A 20,383-nucleotide genomic window follows, 5' to 3' on the forward strand; every position below is an offset into this window, starting at 1 on the left:
CTGAGACTTTAACGTCTTAAAAGCGGAAGCCGCCTTCCTCCTATCTAGAATGCAGATGTAGTAGTTGAAATTCCTGCACCCATATATATTTAAGATTTTATTTATTCATGAGAGAGAGAGAGAAAAAGAGAGGCAGAAGCAGGCTCCAAGCAGGGAGCCCGATGTGGGACTTGATCTCAGGACTCCAGGATCAGGCCCTGGGCTGAAGGTGGCACTAAACCCCTGAGTCGGGATCCCCGGGTGGCCCAGCGGCTTGGCGCCTGCCTTTGGCCCAGGATGCGATCCTGGAGACCCGGGATCGAATCCCATGTCGGGCTCCCGGTGCATGGAGCCTGCTTCTCCCTCTGCCTGTGTCTCTGCCTCTCTCTCTGTGACTATCATAAATAAAAAATTAAAAAAAAAAAAAAAAAAAAAAACCCTGAGCCACCCTGGCTGACCTTCTGCACCCATATTTGATATCGATATATAAACCTTGTCAAGAACCCTAGTGATAATCATAAAGCTGAACTTCATGAGTTCTATATTGTTAACTCTAGACCTTACTGACACAAGGACAAAATAAACATTGGCATTATTACTTCTTGTAACCAGAAAGAAAACAGAAAACATGCTAAAATGCTTATAGCAGGGGCACCTGGGTGGCTCAGTCCATTAAGCATCTGCCTTCAGCTTAGGTCATGATATCAGGGTCCTGGGTTCCAGGCCTAAGGCAGGTTCCCTGCTCAGTGGGAGTCTGCTTCTCCCTTGCCACCCCCCCCCCACCCCGCCTCGTTTTCTCTCAAGTAAGTAAATCTTTAAAGAAACATTTATAACAACATTCTCTTAAATACACAGTAGTACCACCTTATCTGTGGGGGAATATGTTCCAAGACCCACCCAATGGATGCCTGAAACTGCAGACAGTACTCTATATATACTGCTTCTTCCTTTACCTACATACCCTATGATGGAGTTCAATTTCTAAGTTAGGCACAATAAGTGGCTAACGATAATAAAATGGAACAATTATAAACTTATGCTGTAATAAAATAAATGTGGTCTCTCAAATAATCTTATTGTACTGTACTCACCCTTCTTGTGAGATGTCAAAATGCTTATGTGATGAGATGAAGGAAAATGACATAGGCATTGTAATGTAGCGCTAGACTACTACTGACCTTCTGACGATTGGTCAGAAGGATCACCTGCTTCCTGACTCACCTGCTTCCGGACTGCAGCTGACCGCCAGTAACTGAAACCATAAAGCGAAACCCAGATAAAAGGAGACTACTGTATAATCACTTACTTTACAAGCTAGTGTTTTTTCCTAGGGCCAATAGTATTACTTTTTAAAGGTTACGAGCATCGAGGTAGGGCAGGGGGGCTTTTGTCAATCTGAGTAATGGATGCTATGAAATACAAAATACGCTGTAATACATGTGAAAAATGATGACATTTCTAAATAGAATTTTAAAATACCAGATATAAATTTTAAGTAAAATATTATCACTGAAATTAAAACTCAGTAACTATAAATGCAAAAAGCATGAACCTAAATTGGGACTCCCAGTTGGAAAGTGTTAAGACATTCTCAGGAACTGCTGAGGAGACCTGAACATAGACTAGGTATTATGGAATTACTGTTAATTTTCCGAATTTACTCAGAACATCTCAGTCGGAAAGCATAAAAGATGGTAAGGGAAACTTTAACAATAGTATTTCTCAAAAGTATTACTTAGAGGGGACAGCTGATCCAGTTGGTGGAGCATGTGACTCTTCATGTGAAGTTTTTTGTGTTTTTTTTAAAGCTTTTGGGTTTCATTCTTCTTTTTAAAGATTTATTTATTCATGAGAAACACAGAAAGGCAGAGACACAGGCAGAGGAAGAAGCAGGCTTCCCACAGGGAGCCAGATGTGGGACTTGATCCTAGATCCTGGGATCATGTCCTGAGTCAAAGGCAGATGCTCAACCACTGAGCACCCTTGCATCCCATGTCAGAGTTTTAAATTCAAGCCTCATGTTGGGTATAGAGATTACTTAAAAATAAAATCTTAAAAAAAAGTACTACTTATAAATAGTAATTAGATATACTTGTTTTTAACCACTTAAATATTTAGTGTATTTAGTGTACATAAGTCATGTGCTCTACCAACTGAACCAGCCAAGCGCACCATGACTGTTTTATGAACCTCTTTTTCATGGAGGTTTAACATTCATGTTTTGATAGAATGAATTATGCTGTTACCTTTTTTGTAGGAATCCCAACACATACACTGCCAAATCAGACCAATTAGGTCCGCTATGTATTCTAATGTTCTTTTTTTTTTTAAACTCCTTCCCTAGCTCTGTTGGCTTCAAACATGAGATATCTGTATCCTAGGTAAGAAAGCCTACCAAAGTAACTAGACTCCAAGTGAGTTAAGGAAAAGCCTGTGAAAGCTGAGCTCACACTCCGCTTACTTACTAATTTCAAATCTAAGAGCACATCAACTCCAAGATGTACCAAGAACGACCAAACACTGTTAATTCTGACAATGTACTTGACAATCTTGCAATGCATGAATTGGTTATAGCAGGCTTTTTTTTGAAATTTCAATCTATTCACACTTATTTCTCATGAATAAAACCACACTGCTCGGAACCTGGTAGGCAATTCCCTGCATTACAGCTTCTGGGAAGCTCCCCTCCTTAGGGCCCAAGAAAAACTTGGTTGCCACTTATCAAGAAAATATGGAATTGTGGTTATCCTTCCAACAAGAACATCAAATTTGTCCTGCTGCTTCTGTGCACCTTTTTTCGTACCCAGAATTGTTTTTTTTTTTTGATGTTGGACCATCCTTTTGAAGATACTTAGCAATTAAACTAATGCTCACAAACGGCTATGATTAAGTTCACATGTGGACAGGCAAAGACATGTTACTGGCGTTGCTGGGACACCAGAAACTGTAAGATGCCACGGACTGTTAAGTTATATTCCAATTTCATAAGAGCTAAAATGTGTAGAAAAAAAATGCACCTTAGTGAGTGAGGTATGGTGTCAGACATATTGTCAAATTTGTCTAAATCCTAACCAACCATCAAAGGAGACTCAGCTTGTGTGATCCCATTTTTCAAGTTCAAATGACTTACCCAAGATTCTCCAACTAATGAGTGTCTAAACCAGGATTCAGACCCAATTAACTATGCAAGGTAATTCCAGTACCCCCAACTCCCCCACAACCTGTAACAATTCAGACTAACTTGTTTCCAAGAATTAAAAAGCACTATGTCAAACAGCTGAAATGGACAGTTAATCAGAGTGCTGTCAATTACCTTGAGGGTGACCCAATTATGATCAATGTGCAATTAAGCAAGAAATGCCTAAGCTAGACTTAATTTGCTATCACTATGGTTTTCTCTGGTTTTGGTCAAATCTCTTTGCTGAAATCACTTCATGCAGGGATTGAACTATGGGATAACACACCTCTGAGGAGAGCTTTGTGCCTGGGTTTAATGTTTCTAGTTCAAAGGATCTATGTATTTTCCTTGAATGTGTTTAGCTTATATAAACACTGAAGAGATGATTCTTTTAGGCTATAGCTCTAATTACTTGTATTCAAGTAATTCAATGTATTCAAGGTATACATTTAACATTTTGTGGAGTTCAAAATAATATGTATATTTAAAGTACATGACAGTAACAGAAATCAGAAGGGGAAACAGAGGTAAAGTATTCTAATCCATTATCTTCATTTCATGATCTAAGATGGCTTCTCTAGTTCTTACCATCATATCCATGTCCCCTTTTACTCTAAAGGTTTTTATCAGAAGTTTTTAATCACTTTTGGTTTCATTTCAGTCAACTTGGTTGCATGTGAAGTTGGGAAATGTCAGTCAGGAGGCTTAAGTACCCAGTTATAATACAGTGGTTCAATTATTAAAACAAATGAGTAATATATACTGAGGGAGAATTATCAGTTAACATGACATTGTCCTGAGGCCTGTACACAACGTTAGAAGAAAAAAGATGCAAATTTACTCTTGGCAGTAGCTGAATCCCCGTTGCCCATCATCTCTAATTCAAAGCCGACTATCCTGGTTTCAAAGCCAAAGCTTGTTTTCTTGCAACATCTAGAACATACCAAGAAAGCAGGGGGTAGACAGTGGATGTGCTAGAAGATAAGAAAATTGCGTATGATCATTGGCAGCCACAGCGACAGCTACTCAAAACTAACAATATGCATTTCATAGCTGTATCAAAACCAATCAATCTGAACCTTAAGTCTTGGGAAATCCCAAAAAACCTCTTAAAAGCTGCTTTTAGGGCAAAAACAGTACTTAAAACCAAATAAAAGATTTTAACAGCTAAAGTTTGAAACAAAGTTTCCCAATGTTGTTCTTCGAATACATTTAAACTTTTACCATTTACCTCCTAGAAAGAAGTTTCACACAGGATTATATCCTACTGAAGTAATAGTTTTGTCAAAGCCTATAAAGTTGGAGTACAGCAATTATACAAAATTGCTGACTCTGCATGAACACGAGGCACTTCAAATGCTTAGGTTTTAGTCTAGGTTTATAGAAGGTTAGATTCAATCCTCTGGAAACAGGTTCACCCAAGCTAGTTTCTTTTTTCTATTTCCTTAGTTCTACACCCTTTCATGTTTTATAAGACATCTACACATTTCTCCCCTTCTTCCTACCTTTCCAAAGGGATAAGGTCACTTTCTAAGGGCTATATCTGACAAGAATACAATTAATCAAGAATATTTGCCACAGCTTCTTACACCTTGTGCTTTTTATCTGTTACACATAACTCCTCACCAGGAAATAAGATGCTTTAAAGGCAGATAAAGCAAGTCACACTGTAAGGGATTTGGATCTTGAGAACAAAAGGGAGACTGGAGCAAGTTTGATTTACCTAACTGTGCCATAACTCTCAATAACCCAGAGATCATGTTTATACATCAACAGGTGTCCACTTTACTTAAAAATATTACCTAATACATAGCAAACATATAACCACTTTAATGTAGGAATAATTTTGAGCCAATAAAGGAAAATAAATGTAAACCAAGTTTATTTTGCTTTTTAAGTAGTGTTCTTAAAGCACTACAGCTTGGTAAACAATGTAAATTAGTATAAGTCATCTCAAAAGCCAGAGTTTTGTTTTGTTTGTTTTTTAATGAGTTGTTAAAAAGATGCAGCCTATTCTAACAGGATAAATATTTTTAACCATTTCACTTCGAGTTAATGAAGGCTCACAAATGAGCAACACTCCTCATTGAGGAAAACAAAAAGCTGTTGTCGACAAGCGACAGCACACACACACAAAAACAAAAAGAACTGTGTAAAAATAACTAACTGTGTTCCCATATTTTTTGAAGTCGCTTTACAATGGGATGATATGCACATGATCTTGCTGCAAACTTGCCATACAGACTCGTAATACATGTAGTCTAGACAAACGATTCAGTCCAAGAGGTGCTAACTTCAGACAATGCAGCACTAGAATTCTCTTAACAACGCAATTTGTTTTACTCATTATCTTTTCTTCTAGACTGAAATACAGGCTAGAAAGAAAATGCTCCCTAATTAAAAATTGATATTGTTTTTACAGGAAAATTGTGTAATTTTGCATTAGAATTTACAAGTATATGCTCAAATTAAATTTGCCTCCTCCCCCCATCCCAGCCACAAAATGGGCATGAAGTAAAATTTTAAAAAATGCCTTAATTTTTAACTTCATGCAAACTAAATAAAGATGACCAAAACAAAAGCTTAAAACAATGGAAGGATATTTCACAGAAAATTTCTTATACAAAAAACACATAAGAAAAAGGGCCACTAGGTGACATTTTAATTTACAAATTGGCATCATTTTGGTCGACAAATATCCAGATGCTGTTTTCTTCTGCTAACAAGAGTTGCAGAGAGGGGGGAAAAACCCAACCAAAAAAAGGAAGAAAAAAAAAAAAGAAAAAGAAAAAACCAGCATGACTTCTTAGTTTAATCACACATTTCTTCTGGAATTTCATGTGGATTAAGGATGCCAGGGACAGACATTTGAAGTTTATGTTTCTCTTCCTGAGCCTGTCGAAGGGCTGTTTCTCTTTCTTCCAAAAACAGATCAGATGTATCTTCACCTGCAAACTCCTGTGACAACAAGATAGTTAAGTATTAATATAACCAACTTCAATTTTGGAAAATGTCCTCCTGGGAGGGGTGGAGGAAGATAGACAAGCACCTCCCTGTTTTGTCTACACAATGATAAAACCTATCCTTCAATTGGTTGGGTTAATATTATAGTGTATGTATTTTTAAAGATTATATGTATTACAAACAAAATGCAGGGGGGTAGGAGGAGAGGGAAGGACAAGCAGGCTCCCTGCAGAGTGCAGAGCAGGGTAGGGGGGTTTAATCCCAGGATACCATGCCCCAGAGATCATGATCTGAGCTGGATGTTCAAGTTGTCCCTAAATTATAGCATACTGATACAATTCTGTGTAGCTGAATTAAAACCAAAGGTGTTAACTGAGGAAAAAAAGTTTATTAAAAAGGCATAGTGCAATGTCATATATAAAATATACTTCCATAAGACAAGAGATTTAAAAAGTTGTTTCTCCTACAACTAATGATAAAGTTTAGCTACATTGTGACTATATAGCTGTTTTTTAAATATTTTATTTATTTATTCGAAGAGAGAGAGAGAGAGAGGCAGAGACACAGGCAGAGGGAGAAGCAGGCTCCCTTTAGGGAGCCGGACGTAGGACTTGATCCCGGGTCTCCAGGATCAGGCCCTGGGCCGAAGGCGGCGCTACACCGCTGAGCCACCCCAAGCTGACCTATATAGGAATTTCAAGTAATTTTCGCTCTCTTTGGCATTCTCTACTTATGACATAGCTAATATATTTACAATTTTTAAAAAACCTATTTATCTTAGAGGGAAAAAAAATCTGAGTAACATTATCATGTACGACCAATCCTTATTTAACCTTCACCAGTAAGATAATCCATCAACTTACAGATGTTACATTACTTTTAAATTTGTTTAAAAGAAAGTAATACAAGACAATTTCTTCTTCCCATAAATTTTTTTTTCTTCCCATAAATTTAAATGAAGCATTGTGTAACAGCAGTAGAAAGAAGTGGATTATCTGCTAATTTGTCTTAATTCCCTAAAATGGATTACTAACAAAATGGGTATGAAATCCCCAAAGGGGCAATCAGTGTTTCTTTCCCCATAATGCACAATTTAAAAATCATCTATAGGATGACATGACCATTATTCCAAGACATTTTGATCATCCAAAATGAATTCTATTAATAACAAGTTTCCAAAAACATTTGTAACGCATCATGTTCTCAGCGATGACTTAGTTTTTCACTGTGTATCAGTCTAGGACTAGTAAGCTTAAATACCACTCAAAAATCCCATTCATTTTGCTTTAACAAAAAGCGGTACATTGTACAATCCAACAACTAAAACATACCAAGTACAAAGCACGTACCTTTATTTGTACTAGGAAATCCCTAAGATGTTCCTTGAAAGCAGGAATATCCTGATTTAAGCTGAAAAGCCCTGTCACAAAGAGCTTTACTTGAGCACTGCAAAACAAAACACAACGATTAAATATCACTGTTTTTTAACTGAAAAATATAGGTGTATTAAAAAGTGTATTTACTCTTGTAGATGAGGGAATGCAGATTTAAGGAGATTTGCCACATATTCCTGAATGAACATTTGGTTGTTAACTGGATTTCCAGGATTTAATGGTGTACTTATTTTTCCTTCTTCAACCAAATTAAACATATATGCCAGTATTGACGCATGCATTGTCAAACCTGTTGATAAGAAGAACATCATTAACTCCACAGTTAATAACAACTTGAACACTTAAGATTTTCATGGCTATAAATTCTTACCAGCAGTATGTGAGGTGTCTGTCACAACAGAAAAGATATGCTGAAGAATATCACAAAAATAAGTTTGATAGAAACTCTGAGCTGCAGCTTCTTCTTGTGCAACATTTTGTAAGAGTGTAAAAAGTATCTGTAAGCCTAAAATGTACAAAAACACTAATGAAGTTATTACAGCCGGTTAACATTCACACAGAATTTCCACTATTCAACTCTTCTGATTCAAAAGCCATTCTTAACCCTCTTTCCACTAGTGACTAACAATTATTTGCCTAAATTACCTTGAATAATGGGAGTTCATCTAGCATCAATGTCTGCTTATAGATTACAGTAATAACCATTACCAACTTTCCACTATATCTGAAAGTTTAGATTCTCTCCAAATCAACTCTAAAAACAGCATTACGAAAATACAAGTATATTACATAAACCAGTTTCTATTAAAAAATAAAAATTTCTCTCGAAAATGTGGTTTTCTCCTTATTTTGACCCTTAGCGGGACAGAGGAAAAGCATATGGGGAAAAGGAAACATTGGTATGGATGCGGAAAAGTAATGTCGCTCTACTTTGAATTTTCACCCATCTCCCTGTAAATCAACCCTACACCTGTGGACTCAACCATAGAAGAGAGGATTCAACTGCTTTTAGTATTTACTTAGACCTACATATGCCACAGATGTACTCACACAAAACCCACATAACAGTGCTACCTAATTCCTTCAGATCTAAGTTTAAGAGCCTGTGGATTGTAAGATGAATGAATAAAAAGGGTATTTAAATAAAAGGACGTGTATTTACCTGTATCTGCAACATTCCTCATAGTATGTTTGAAAGCCCAAATAATGGAATCCAAAACAAGTTTAAATTGTGCAGGTGGTATTGCCAGGAATGCTGGGAAACAATGAGAATTGACAGCCTGAAGTAGTAAGAAAAAGTTTGTTCTGTGTTCAGGATATTCTTCAAAGTCCTATAAACAAAAGATGAGAACAAAATAAAGTTTCAATGCCTTAATTATGTTTAATAAAAAAGAAAAAGTAAATCCTAATTTAGTATAAAGCTTTGGAATTGTTAATGGGCCCCATCCAGTGTATGTAAGATATTGGTTTCCTGATCAGCAAACCTGAAATCAACACAATTTGCCTCTCATGGAAGATGTAATTACCACTGATTACACAAATGAATTACTAAAAATAAGGACTACAAGGTCCCATTATAAGGAGTCAAAACCCATAAAGAACATATTTTCAAGTTACTCTTAAGAAAATTACTACCATGTTATGATTCTGACTTCAAGATCACAAATATAGATCCGAGAATTTTTAGCTACTGTGTAAATTTGTGGACTTAGATCTACATTTTCCTATCTTACTTAATACATTTCCCCATTTCTTGTGTGTGTGTATATATATACACATATACATTACTGAATATAGTTTTTATGTAAATTTACTATTTTGCAGTTAAGATTGTTTTAAGATTTGAGGGAGTACATGTGAATTGGGGGGAGGACCAAAGGGAGAGAATCTTCAACAGACTCCTTGCTGAGTGTGGAGACTAGACTTGGTGTGTTACCTCACCATTCTGAATTCAAGATCAAGATCAAGCGGAGACCAAGAGCAGAAGCTCAATCAACTGAGCCATCCAAATGGCCAAAGATCTTTTTAATAGTAAATACATTTTTTTAAAGATTGTATTTATTTATTCATGACAGAGAGAGAAAAAGAGAGAGAAAGGGGGGCAGAGGGAGAAGCAGTCTCCACACAGGGAGCCTGACGTGGGACTCGATCCCGGGTCTCCAGATCATACCCCAGGCCGAAGGTGGCGCTAAACCACTGGGCCTCCAGGGCTGCCCAATAGTTAATATTTTTAAAAGTACTTCTCTGGTCTAAATGTTCAAATATTTAAACTAGTTAATCCCATAGCTATCATTTATGCTTTCAAGTCTTACAAGGATACATAATGCAGAATTTCCCATACTGAAATGTAAACCACATACCTTATTTATCATATTCAATGTGCATTCAAAAACAGCATCAAATATTTGAGGTATTTCAGCTGTTATATGTCCTCCTAACTTGTTGACAATAATAGCCATAGTACTAAGCACTTCTGGTTCTCTAGCAGCTGGTACATTTCTCTGATAATCAATGAGAACTGCATCCAATAAAGGAGGAACAAAATTTTCAGCTACCTGTTAAAAAAAAAAAAAAAAACTTTACCCAAGTTTTATCCTATGCACTTGCTTACCATCATAAACAGCTAGGTCAATGTTATATTGAAATTTAGGTTGAATATCTGCTTAAAACTGGAAAATCCCACGTTTTATTTTTTTATTTTTATTTTTTTTTAATGATAGGCACACAGTGAGAGAGAGAGAGAGGCAGAGACACAGGCAGAGGGAGAAGCAGGCTCCATGCACCGGGAGCCCGATGTGGGATTCGATCCCGGGTCTCCAGGATCGCGCCCTGGGCCAAAGGCAGGCGCCAAACCGCTGCGCCACCCAGGGATCCCCCACGTTTTATTTTTAAAAAAAAAATTTAAAGGTTGTTTATTTGACAGAATGAGAGCAACAGGCCGCCCACTGAGCAGGGAGCCCAATGTGGGGACTCAATCACAAACCTTGGGATTCTGACCTGAGCCAAACGCAGTTGCTGGACCAACTACCTGAGCCACCAAGTACCCCTAGAAAATCCCGTTTTTTAATTTGGTTTTGGACATTAAGACTTTTTACCAAAAGAAACCAAGGAATTATAATAGGCTGGGAAGAGCCACAGATATATTGATATTTCAAATCTAATTGCTAAGGTTAAACTAAGGCCCAAAATGAAGTTACTGGCTACACGTTACTATGGCAGGGCCAGGATTTTAGGGATATGTTATATGGGATAACTTACCTAAAAGAAAAGAAAAGCCCTCCTAATCAATACTGCATTAATTTTGTCAATGAATATCTATAAAAACCAAGCAGCGCATATCTAATACAAAGTAGACATCCATTCAATGATTTTTATTAAACTTAGTGAATGCTAACTGGTAAATACTTTAATAAACAAAACCCAAAGCCACCACTTACTCTTGTAAAAGGAATTAGAACTGTACCAGGAAGACATGAGTCTCAGTAAACAGGGTCATATTAAGGTGTAGCTTTATGTGTCTTTAATAGGTTCTTTATTACCATATGGACAATAAACAGTGTTTCTTGTAACAAGGTCACTAGTGTTAGTAGTGTCCTACTTACTATATATAATACAAGTCTAGTAAAATTTTAAGGATAAGCACAATTATTTTTCCAATAACCCACTTGATATCTTAGACCAGAACTGTTCTCATTTTACTTTTAACACTTCAGTAATTCTTTCCTAACAAGATGGATCTTAAGTGTGTTTATTTTTTTTAAAAAAAGATTTTTTTTTTTTATTCATGAGAGACGCAGAGACACAGGCAGAGGGAGAAGCAGGCTCCATATGCAGGGAGCCTGGTGTGGGACTCAATCCCGGGTCTCCAGGATCAGGCCCTGGGCTGAAGGCAGGCGCCAAACGGCTGAGCCACCCAGGCATCCCTGTTTTTGAGTATTTTTTTAATTCACTGCCCCATTCAATACAAATCTTGGTTGTAAATTGATACCCTCTCATTATTATCACTGATACTCCTAAAATTTGCCCAAGCTACTCTAAATTGTGAATTTCACATTCCTTTAATTCATCTTATCTTTGTCCAGTTTTTTTTTTTAAGACTTTATTTATTTATTCATAGAGACAGAGAGAGAGGCAGAGAGAGAAACAGGCACCATGCAAAGAGCCTGATACGGAACTTGATCCAGGGTCTCCAGGATCACGCCCTGGGCTGCAGGCGGCGCTAAACCGCTGCGCCACTGGGGCTGCCCTCCAGTTTTATTTCTTAAAAAAGATTTTATTGATTTATTCATGAGACACACAGAGAGGCAGAGACATATAGGGAGAGAGAAACAGGCTCCACACAGGGAGCCTGATGTGGGACTTGATCTCAGGATTCCAGGATCATGCCCTGGGCCAAAGGCAGGCACTCAACTGCTGAGCCACCCAGGCGTCCCCTCTTGTCCAATTTTAAATACATTTCTGATCTCATAATACACTAGTTTAAAATCTTTCAACATTTATTATCTTGAGAATTCCACAACTGTCTTCTGAACAAGTTCCCTGAAAAATATCTCATTTGTTGGAACAAACGCAACAGCACACTTGTCAACCAAAGATTAACATGATAGATTCTTTGTAATGTTCAAGGATCAAGACAATCAGTGGTAGAATAAATCAAAAATACACGCTTTAAAAAATAATAACCCACATTTTCCCATGTTAAGGCATATATGGAGTATGGTTGAGTTTCTGAAACCATTTTCTTTTCTGGAAATGATTAAAAACTTAAAAAAAATTAAGAGTAAAAGAGATTTCTAAGCATTCCACTGGGAAAGCCCTTACTCTCACTTCAGAGTCAAATTAATGACAGCTTTGTAAACTGCTCTGAAGAATCATGAAGAAACAAAAAAATTTCTCCCAAATGTCTACCTATCCACAGGGGGTGAAAAATGACCCAAGCTATCTTATTAAATATCACCTTGTTAGTGTCCTCCACAAACAGCAATTTCTTAGGAATATGGTACATAATATTTTCAAGCATTCAAGGACTCAAAAAATAGGTCATTGTAAAATAAGCCCAAATATTTCCCTCGAAATTACCTTTAAATGAGCTATGTGCATAGACCAGAGAATACAGCATCAACTTAAAAAGCAAAACATTTCACTTACCATCTGTGGATCATTGGACCGGCTCACCCAACCGGATATTAACTTTAAAGTTTCCCTTTTTACCGTTCGCATACTTCTAATCAATGGTTGCTTTGTAACCATCTCGCCTAAAAAATACAATCCAGTGAAATCTAACTTGACAACTACAACTCTACATTGGCAGTTACATGTACTTCAGATATAATAGCTCCCATTTACCACCCAAAGGCATAAAGGCAAGGGCACACAGATGAATGTACTGGGAAAATAAACGAAGACTAATTTTAGAAGGAAAAGGTATATGCAACTAGTTAAAAATAATTGTCATTTGGAACATTGGGAGAGTTAACTTAAATCTTTGAGAAATGAACATTGAATGTAAAAAAAAATTTTTTTTAAGATTTTGTTTATTCATGAGAGAGAGAGAGAGAGAGAGAGGCAGAGACATAGGGAGAGGGAGAAGCAGGCTCCGTACAGGGAGCCTGACGTGGGACTAGATCCCGGGACTCCAAGATCAGGCCCTGGGCTGAAGGCGGCGTTAAACCCAAGCCACCAGGCTGCCCAAGACTGAATGTAAAATTGATTTGCTATTCACCAATTCCACAAAAATTCAGAATCACTTACCATTAGCTTGGATAGCTGCTGAAATATTTTCACTGAGGCACTTGTATACATTAAGCATATCTAAATAAATTCTCCCAAGTTGAATTACAAAGGGGTGTCCGACAGCTTTGCAGGCTCTAACATTTGTTTTCAATATGCTACCAAGCTGCTTGACAGTTTCTGGATCTTTAAGTATATCCACATTCTGTGAAGGACAAGTAATAAATTTCATTTATCACATGAAAATTTAAAGCAAAAAATACTACCCACACCTATTCCAAAATCACTACCACATTTACAATGCAAAATAGGGAAACACAGAAATCTTTATTACCTGTAGCTACAACTATGAATAGATTAACATTCCCAATATACCATCAAATCAGAAAAAAATGACAGTATAGTTTTTGTTACTTTTGAAAATAACACGATCTTCTTGAATTCCATTTGAACTTTGATAAAAAGGAGTAGAACTTACTTTGGTTGCCTGCTGGATTATGCTATCCCAAACCTGATTAGGGAGTAGCATGTATTTTTCTATCAAATGTTCTTGTACTGTTTGGTCTGTTTGTGCACCAATCATGTACCCCACAGCTTCATAAAATGTATGGACCTATGTAAAATGGCAGACATTTTATGTTTATGCATCATAAGGATAACCACAAACAACCAACTTACATATGTATTAGACCTTCTTTTTTGAGTCTGAGAAACAACTTACATTAGGTAAGAAAATAGCCTAATAAACTTCTGGCTAAATTTTTGTCCTACAATGAAAACTTAATGACTCCAGCAGAGATGTGGGTTGGGGAGATAGGTGATATAGGTGATAGGGAGTAAGTAGTGCACTGGGTAATACATGGAATTGCTGAATCACTATATTGTACACACATAACTAATATAATACTGTATGTTAACTATACTGGAATTTAAAAAAATTTAACCATAGATGTATGTTGAATGAATCCAATGGTGTTACTCTATTGCCATTTATGAATTCTGAGTAAAATACTAGTCATGAGGTGCCTGGGTGGCACAGTCAGTTAAGCATTCAACACTTGGGTTTTGGCTTGGGTCATGGTCTCATGGTCCTGAGATTGAGCCCTCCCACCCACCATGTACTCTTACTCTAATAAACAGACCTTTAAATAAGAAAAAAAAAAATAGTAGTCATTTTCTTTTCTTTGGGTGGAGACTGGGTCAAGGGGGGAGAGAATCTTAAGCAGGTTCCCCACCCCTGTGAAGCCTGATCTCATAACCCTTGAGACCATGACCTGGGCCAAAATGAAGTGTTGGATGCTCAACCAACTGAGCCACCCACATGGGCACCGTAGTATTCATTGTCTATGAATATGCATACTACTACGATGCTCAGTGCTCTACGTACCTGCTGAGGTTGAAGATCACAAATTATAGTGTTGATATTGTTCAAAATTTCATCAATAAATGGCATTACTTCTCCAACCTGAACCTGAACAAAATGCCTGCGGCATTTCTGAGCTATTTTAATAAAAGTATCACAAGCCATGTCTTGGACTCCATCATGGGTCTCTAACAAAACAAAAATATTATCAAAAAATTTCAAGAAAATTTGGGGTTTCTTTTGTTCAATAAATACAAATAGCTGAATAATAAGGATTTACCATGCATGAATTCAAACAACTTGTTAACTACAGTCTTCAAAAACTTCCAGTGAGCTCTTAAAAATCTTGGATATTGACCTACTATGTACATGATATTTGATGCAATAATAGCTTTATTATCTTTGCCTCTTTTCTGTTCACATAATCCTAAAAGATCCTGTAAAATGAGAGCAATTTCAGTCATTTATAATAATACAATTTAGTTACCCAAGAGCTCAGTTCACATGTAGTATCCCTTGCATACCTTTATAACAGTAACAAGAAAGCGTTTTTCATCCTCTTCATGCATTGCTCCACTAATGGAGCCTATTGCCCAACACAATGTATTCAAATTTTTCCATGACCACTCTGTACCATTCACTTGATTGTGAAGCTTCTCAGTCATTATTCTTTCTGTATCTACATAATCCAGATGAGTAAGATAAACTACAAAAGAAGGGAAAAGGTTCCAAAAGTTCAAATTCTAAACTATGAACAAAAAACATTTAATAAGAAATAGCACAGCAATAAAAGTGATTATTAACAGATTCAGAAAAGTACGCGCCATTTCTTAGTTATTTCCACCCCAGAAGAGAATTAAAAAGATCAAACCGGCAGGATTTCTTGACTCACCTAATGTTTCTCTCATATTCTTATACAAATTAATGGAATCTGTATCCTTCATGAATTCTCTGACAACTTCTCCTTGATCATTTTCTACAACCAATACTTCTTCAGGTTTAGCCATACGACTAACCATCAATAAACGGACCTGCTCAACCAAACAAGAAAAATCTATTACATCTTTGAAATAAGCACTTCACACTTTAGACCAACATACCCCCAAAACTGTTCCCACAATACAGAACAGAAACATTACGAAATGTAATTTGAGGGGCACCTGGATGGCTCACTCTGTTACATGTCTGCCTTTAGTGCAGGTCATGATCTAGGTGTCCTGGATCAAGCTCCAAATCGGGCTCTCTATTCAGCGGGGAGTCTGTTCCCTCTCTCTCAAATAATAAAATCTTAAAAAATGTAATTCTACAACAATGATTTCCATGCATTGTTTATCACGAATAAAACATAAAGTATTAACTTTCCTGTTGAGAGTGATTCATTACGCCGGTCGGTGATCTTTTAATTTGCATTTCTAATAAACTCACTGGAATGCAATCTGCTTCTACGAAAACACTATGGTTCTTAAAACAATCCTTCTCAATTTTCTAGCTTTGAAAACATGGTCAAGTTGTTGGATGCTCTTTTTCTACCTTTTATTTAGATTATAAAAGTCAAAATAAAATAAAACCCACTATTTCAGTAAGTCTTCAAAATTACAGCAAGAAATAGATAGGAGTAGCATTTACCACCCACTTTATTGTTACCTTGGATAACACGGGCAAATATAGCTGCCTCCTGGGAGGAACATCAAAATGTTGACTTCCGGATAGCAATGGAGAAGCAGATGTAGAGAACGGGCTCTCTCTATAAAGTTCAGCTGCCAAGTGATTCCAGTACTCAAGACAAATCTTGAAGATTTCAGTTTCCTCCACTTCTGATACCAACAACATATAATGAAGGGCCTACAAAGAACACCGAAAATATTAAAAATAATTCCTTACATTATTTTTTTCCTTACATTATTTTTTCCCACAAATTGCCTGCCATTTGTTATGTTAATAAACATAAAAATAAAATTCATATTTCATTTTGCACAATTCTGAGGTTTCATTATTCATCTAATAGACTAGAAATTCTCTAGGAGCAAGTTGTACTTTCTTCAAACATGTTCTACAACACTTCGAAAATTTTGTATATTTTTTGGTCAATACACATGTTAAAAGTTCCCTAAAAACGTATGGATATTAAGGGACATTTGATACAAATACTCAAAAGGTTTAAACAATCTATATGTCTATTGATTCATGAATGGGTATACAAACTAGGATACAATACAATGTATTGTTCTGTTATTCAGCTATAAAAAAGAAATACTGGTACATGCTGTAACACAAATGAACCCTGAAAATACACTAGGTGAAAAACACTAATTACAATACACCATATACTAGGAGTTCACTTACATTAAAGGTTCAGAATAGATAAATCCATAGGGAACAAATTAGTGGTTGCTAGAGGCAGGAGAAGACCAGAACGAAGGACCTATATATTTCAATGGGTACATCACCCTTTGCGGGTGATGAAAATGTTTTAGAATAGAGGACACTTAATAATTCTGTGACTCTCACTACAGTTGTACACTCTAAAAACAGTTTTATATTATATAGATTATACCTCAGTTTCTAAACATCTTTAGACTTTTCATCTCAGAAATGTCTGAAGACCAATTAGGAATTGAATTGTGATTATCAATTATTGATCTGGCATTATGCAGAAAACAGAACAAATTCAGCTTGTAATTCAAAATTAACATATTTTATGCATGGACAATAGGTAAGAAGAGGTCACAAGTACAAACATCTTATTTATATTAAAAGACTATTTTCTTCATGAGAGACACAGAGAGGGGCAGAGACATAGGCAGAGGCAAAAGCAGGCTCCCCAACTGAAGGCAAATGGTCAACCACTGTGCCACCCAGGCATCCCTATTTATTTTTTTTAAAAAAAGGTTTTACTTACTTCAGAGAGAGGAGAGAGAGGGGAGAGAGAGAGAGAGAGAGAGAGAGAGAGAGAGAGAAGACCCAGACAAGCATGCGGGGAGCGGGGAGAGACACACGACAGAGGAAGAAAGATACTTTTAAAAAGGATTTATTGGGCAGCCCAGGGGGCTCAGCGGTTTAGTGCTGCCTTTAGCCCAGGGCGTGATCCTGGAGACCTAGGATTGAGTCCCAGGTCAGGCTCCCTGCATGGAGCCTGCTTCTCCCTCTGCCTGGGTCTCTGCGTCTCTCTGTCTCTCATGAATAAATAAAATATTTTAAAAAATAAAAAGGATTTATTTAGGAGTGATGCATGCACAAGAGTTGGAGGTGGGGTAGAGGGAGAGAGACAAGCAGGCAGGGCTCTATCCCAGGATCCCGTGCTGAAGGCAGACTCTTAGCCAGCCACCCAAGTGCCCAAAGGTACAGACATTTAAAAAAGAAAAGGTAGACATTTCACAACAAAGGCATTTTTATAACAAGGCATTTTTGAAACAATTTTCATTATTTAAGAATTTCAGAAGCCAAAGGCTCCACAAAGCCTACCTCCATGAGTGTTTCCCTGAGATTTAACCTTTTCTCTATAAGTTGACCATGTTCCTTAAGAAAGGTGCAGAGAAACAAACTGAGATTTTGAATAAAGTTCTGTTCATCATCTTTTCCATTTGAGTATGCAAGTCGAATATTGGTATTTAAAGGAAGCATCTACAAGTTTAAACAGGGACCATTAGTCTGCATCTTAAAAAAAATCAACAAAAGATATTACTTTTAAGTACCAAGATTTCACCACCTTGTTACTGATATTATAAGCCAGACTTAGATTATTCTTCACTAGGAATCCATTGTCAGTTTACACTATCGCATTTTTGCATTCTAGTGGTTTTTAAAAATGTTACAAACAGTAAGATTTCACAAAGTATCTTTTCATTTTTTCCCTGTATCAGACTTTTCCTTCCTTAGTGTTATTAAAAAACAAGAACATTTAAGTAATTCATTTGGATCACTAAGGTAATGTATTATGGTTAACACTCTAAACAATTTCATATATACCTAATCAAGACTGTTAATGTACAATCTCTTCATTTCGGAGTCAAAGTCAGAAACAAGAGGTAATATTAAACCCCAGGTTTCCAAGCTTCTAAAAAGTCTATGTAAATAAATTCCTCGGATACTTCCAGAATCTCTATTTCAAGGAATTTCCAAATGTTCATTAGAATGTCTGCCTAATCTTATTTTAATAAATATACACTGTATAGCGATCAAATGAAGTAAAAAATATACAATCACAATAGTTATGATTAGTTATGACAGAACAGTTCAACTCCAACTCAAATTTTTCTAAGGCATTAAAATGGTTTGCTCAGATCTTAAGAGTGTTGTATTACCTGTTTTAGCTGCATCATTGTCAGTGTAAAGAGCGTTACAAATTGTTCCTCGTATTGGCTTACACTTACACCAGCAATCTCAGTGAGGCACTTCAGAGAGACATTTCGAAACATTGGAACATTCAGGAACTATTTTAAAATTTTAAAAAAAGGAAGCAAAAAATAAATGGCCTGTAATATTTTACTTAACAATTAAGAAAAATAAAGGTTTTAACAATCAGGATCATAAGATGGGAAAAAAATCAGATCAATCCATGGATATTTTGTTTTGCACATATATAGAGGAAATTTCATTATCTACCCAACAAACAGTAAATGCTTTAGGAAAAAACTGAGCCTCTTCTGATCTGTCTTCAGACATCTAAACACAAAGTCACTTAGTAATTTTCCCAGGACCCATTTTAGGACTTTTAACGACATCATATTTTATGTATAGTCTAAAAAAGACCCAAGATTTATAACTGCTCAGGATTTTAGGAGATGGGCGATACACATACGATTAACAAATGTATGGTAAAACTGGCTCTTTCATATTCTATTTGTTAAGAAAGTATGAAAGTGGCATACCACTTATGGATGGCAATTTGGTAAGCATCAAAAAGCCTTAAATGGATTATGTTCATTGATCTGACAATTATATGTATAAACATTTATGCAAAATAGACAGGTACATAAATGCTGTATTACTTAGTTTCCTCTTGTACCACTGACAATAGCAAAGTTATATATATACTTATGTATACACTGTCAACAGTAAACTGTCTCCAATATTGTAAATTCATATATTAGAATAATGTATTACCTTATCAAGCCCTAAACTACAAAACCTCAAATGTTAAGTTATAATAATCTTCTCAGTTAAGCATACAAATTTATTCCTTCTATTTGCCAAGAAAGCATCTGGAAAGATAATACAACCTATTGATAAGCGGTCGTCTCTGGATGAACAAGTATTAAGAGTTTACACAGGTGTTGCATGCTGCTGCTTTAAAACAGAAACAAAAACAGGAAAGAAACCAGACCTTCCATTTTATAGCCTTAACTTACCTTACTGTGACCTATATAGCAAACTAAAATCAAATCCCTTAATAGCTGTTCACAAGGAATTCCTGAGAGTTTGACACCATTACACAGATTAACTGAAACTAAAGAAAAGTTCTTCTAAGCAGTTTCTCATATTAGACACAACATTGGTAGGTTATGCTTATAAATGCAAGCTTTTCTAGAGCAAAGACCATTAGAAATTAAAAATATATGGAACTATCCAGTGATAAGAACTGAGATGTATTCACTATACCTTATAAATTAACGTGCTGATTAACTTGGTCTCAAAAATATATCCCAGTGGAATCCAATTCAGAAATCTAAGCAATGTTTCCAAAGTTGCATGTACAAGTGGAGCATTTTGGGAATTTTCCTATAACAAAAACATACTTGTAAATAATCCTCTTCATATAATTAAGTGTTACTTTTA

At 36.3% G+C, this 20,383-nt stretch overlaps 1 protein-coding gene across 5 annotated transcripts in view; it reads right to left on the reverse strand.

Moving 5' to 3' along the window:
• Window positions 1–5,022: 5,022 nt before the first annotated feature.
• Window positions 5,023–20,383, reverse strand: part of XPO1 (exportin 1) — a 47,370-nt gene continuing 32,009 nt past the window's right edge. For all 5 annotated transcript variants that reach the window (XM_072768508.1, XM_072768512.1, XM_072768510.1 and 2 more), the window contains 17 exons: window positions 20,207–20,326; window positions 18,910–19,038; window positions 18,071–18,229; window positions 16,253–16,450; window positions 15,501–15,639; window positions 15,133–15,314; window positions 14,889–15,045; window positions 14,633–14,796; window positions 13,724–13,858; window positions 13,267–13,450; window positions 12,664–12,770; window positions 9,876–10,070; window positions 8,678–8,846; window positions 7,886–8,020; window positions 7,645–7,804; window positions 7,471–7,567; window positions 5,023–6,115 (listed from right to left, as the gene is read on the reverse strand). In XM_072768508.1, the coding sequence (XP_072624609.1) occupies window positions 5,969–6,115; window positions 7,471–7,567; window positions 7,645–7,804; window positions 7,886–8,020; window positions 8,678–8,846; window positions 9,876–10,070; window positions 12,664–12,770; window positions 13,267–13,450; window positions 13,724–13,858; window positions 14,633–14,796; window positions 14,889–15,045; window positions 15,133–15,314; window positions 15,501–15,639; window positions 16,253–16,450; window positions 18,071–18,229; window positions 18,910–19,038; window positions 20,207–20,326 (2,577 nt within the window). In that variant the 3' untranslated portion in view covers window positions 5,023–5,968. The remainder of the gene's footprint in view (window positions 6,116–7,470; window positions 7,568–7,644; window positions 7,805–7,885; window positions 8,021–8,677; window positions 8,847–9,875; window positions 10,071–12,663; window positions 12,771–13,266; window positions 13,451–13,723; window positions 13,859–14,632; window positions 14,797–14,888; window positions 15,046–15,132; window positions 15,315–15,500; window positions 15,640–16,252; window positions 16,451–18,070; window positions 18,230–18,909; window positions 19,039–20,206; window positions 20,327–20,383) is intronic.

The sequence above is a fragment of the Canis lupus genome, chromosome 11 (assembly GCF_048164855.1).
Source record: "Canis lupus baileyi chromosome 11, mCanLup2.hap1, whole genome shotgun sequence".
In the NCBI taxonomy this organism is placed as follows: Eukaryota; Metazoa; Chordata; class Mammalia; order Carnivora; family Canidae; genus Canis; species Canis lupus.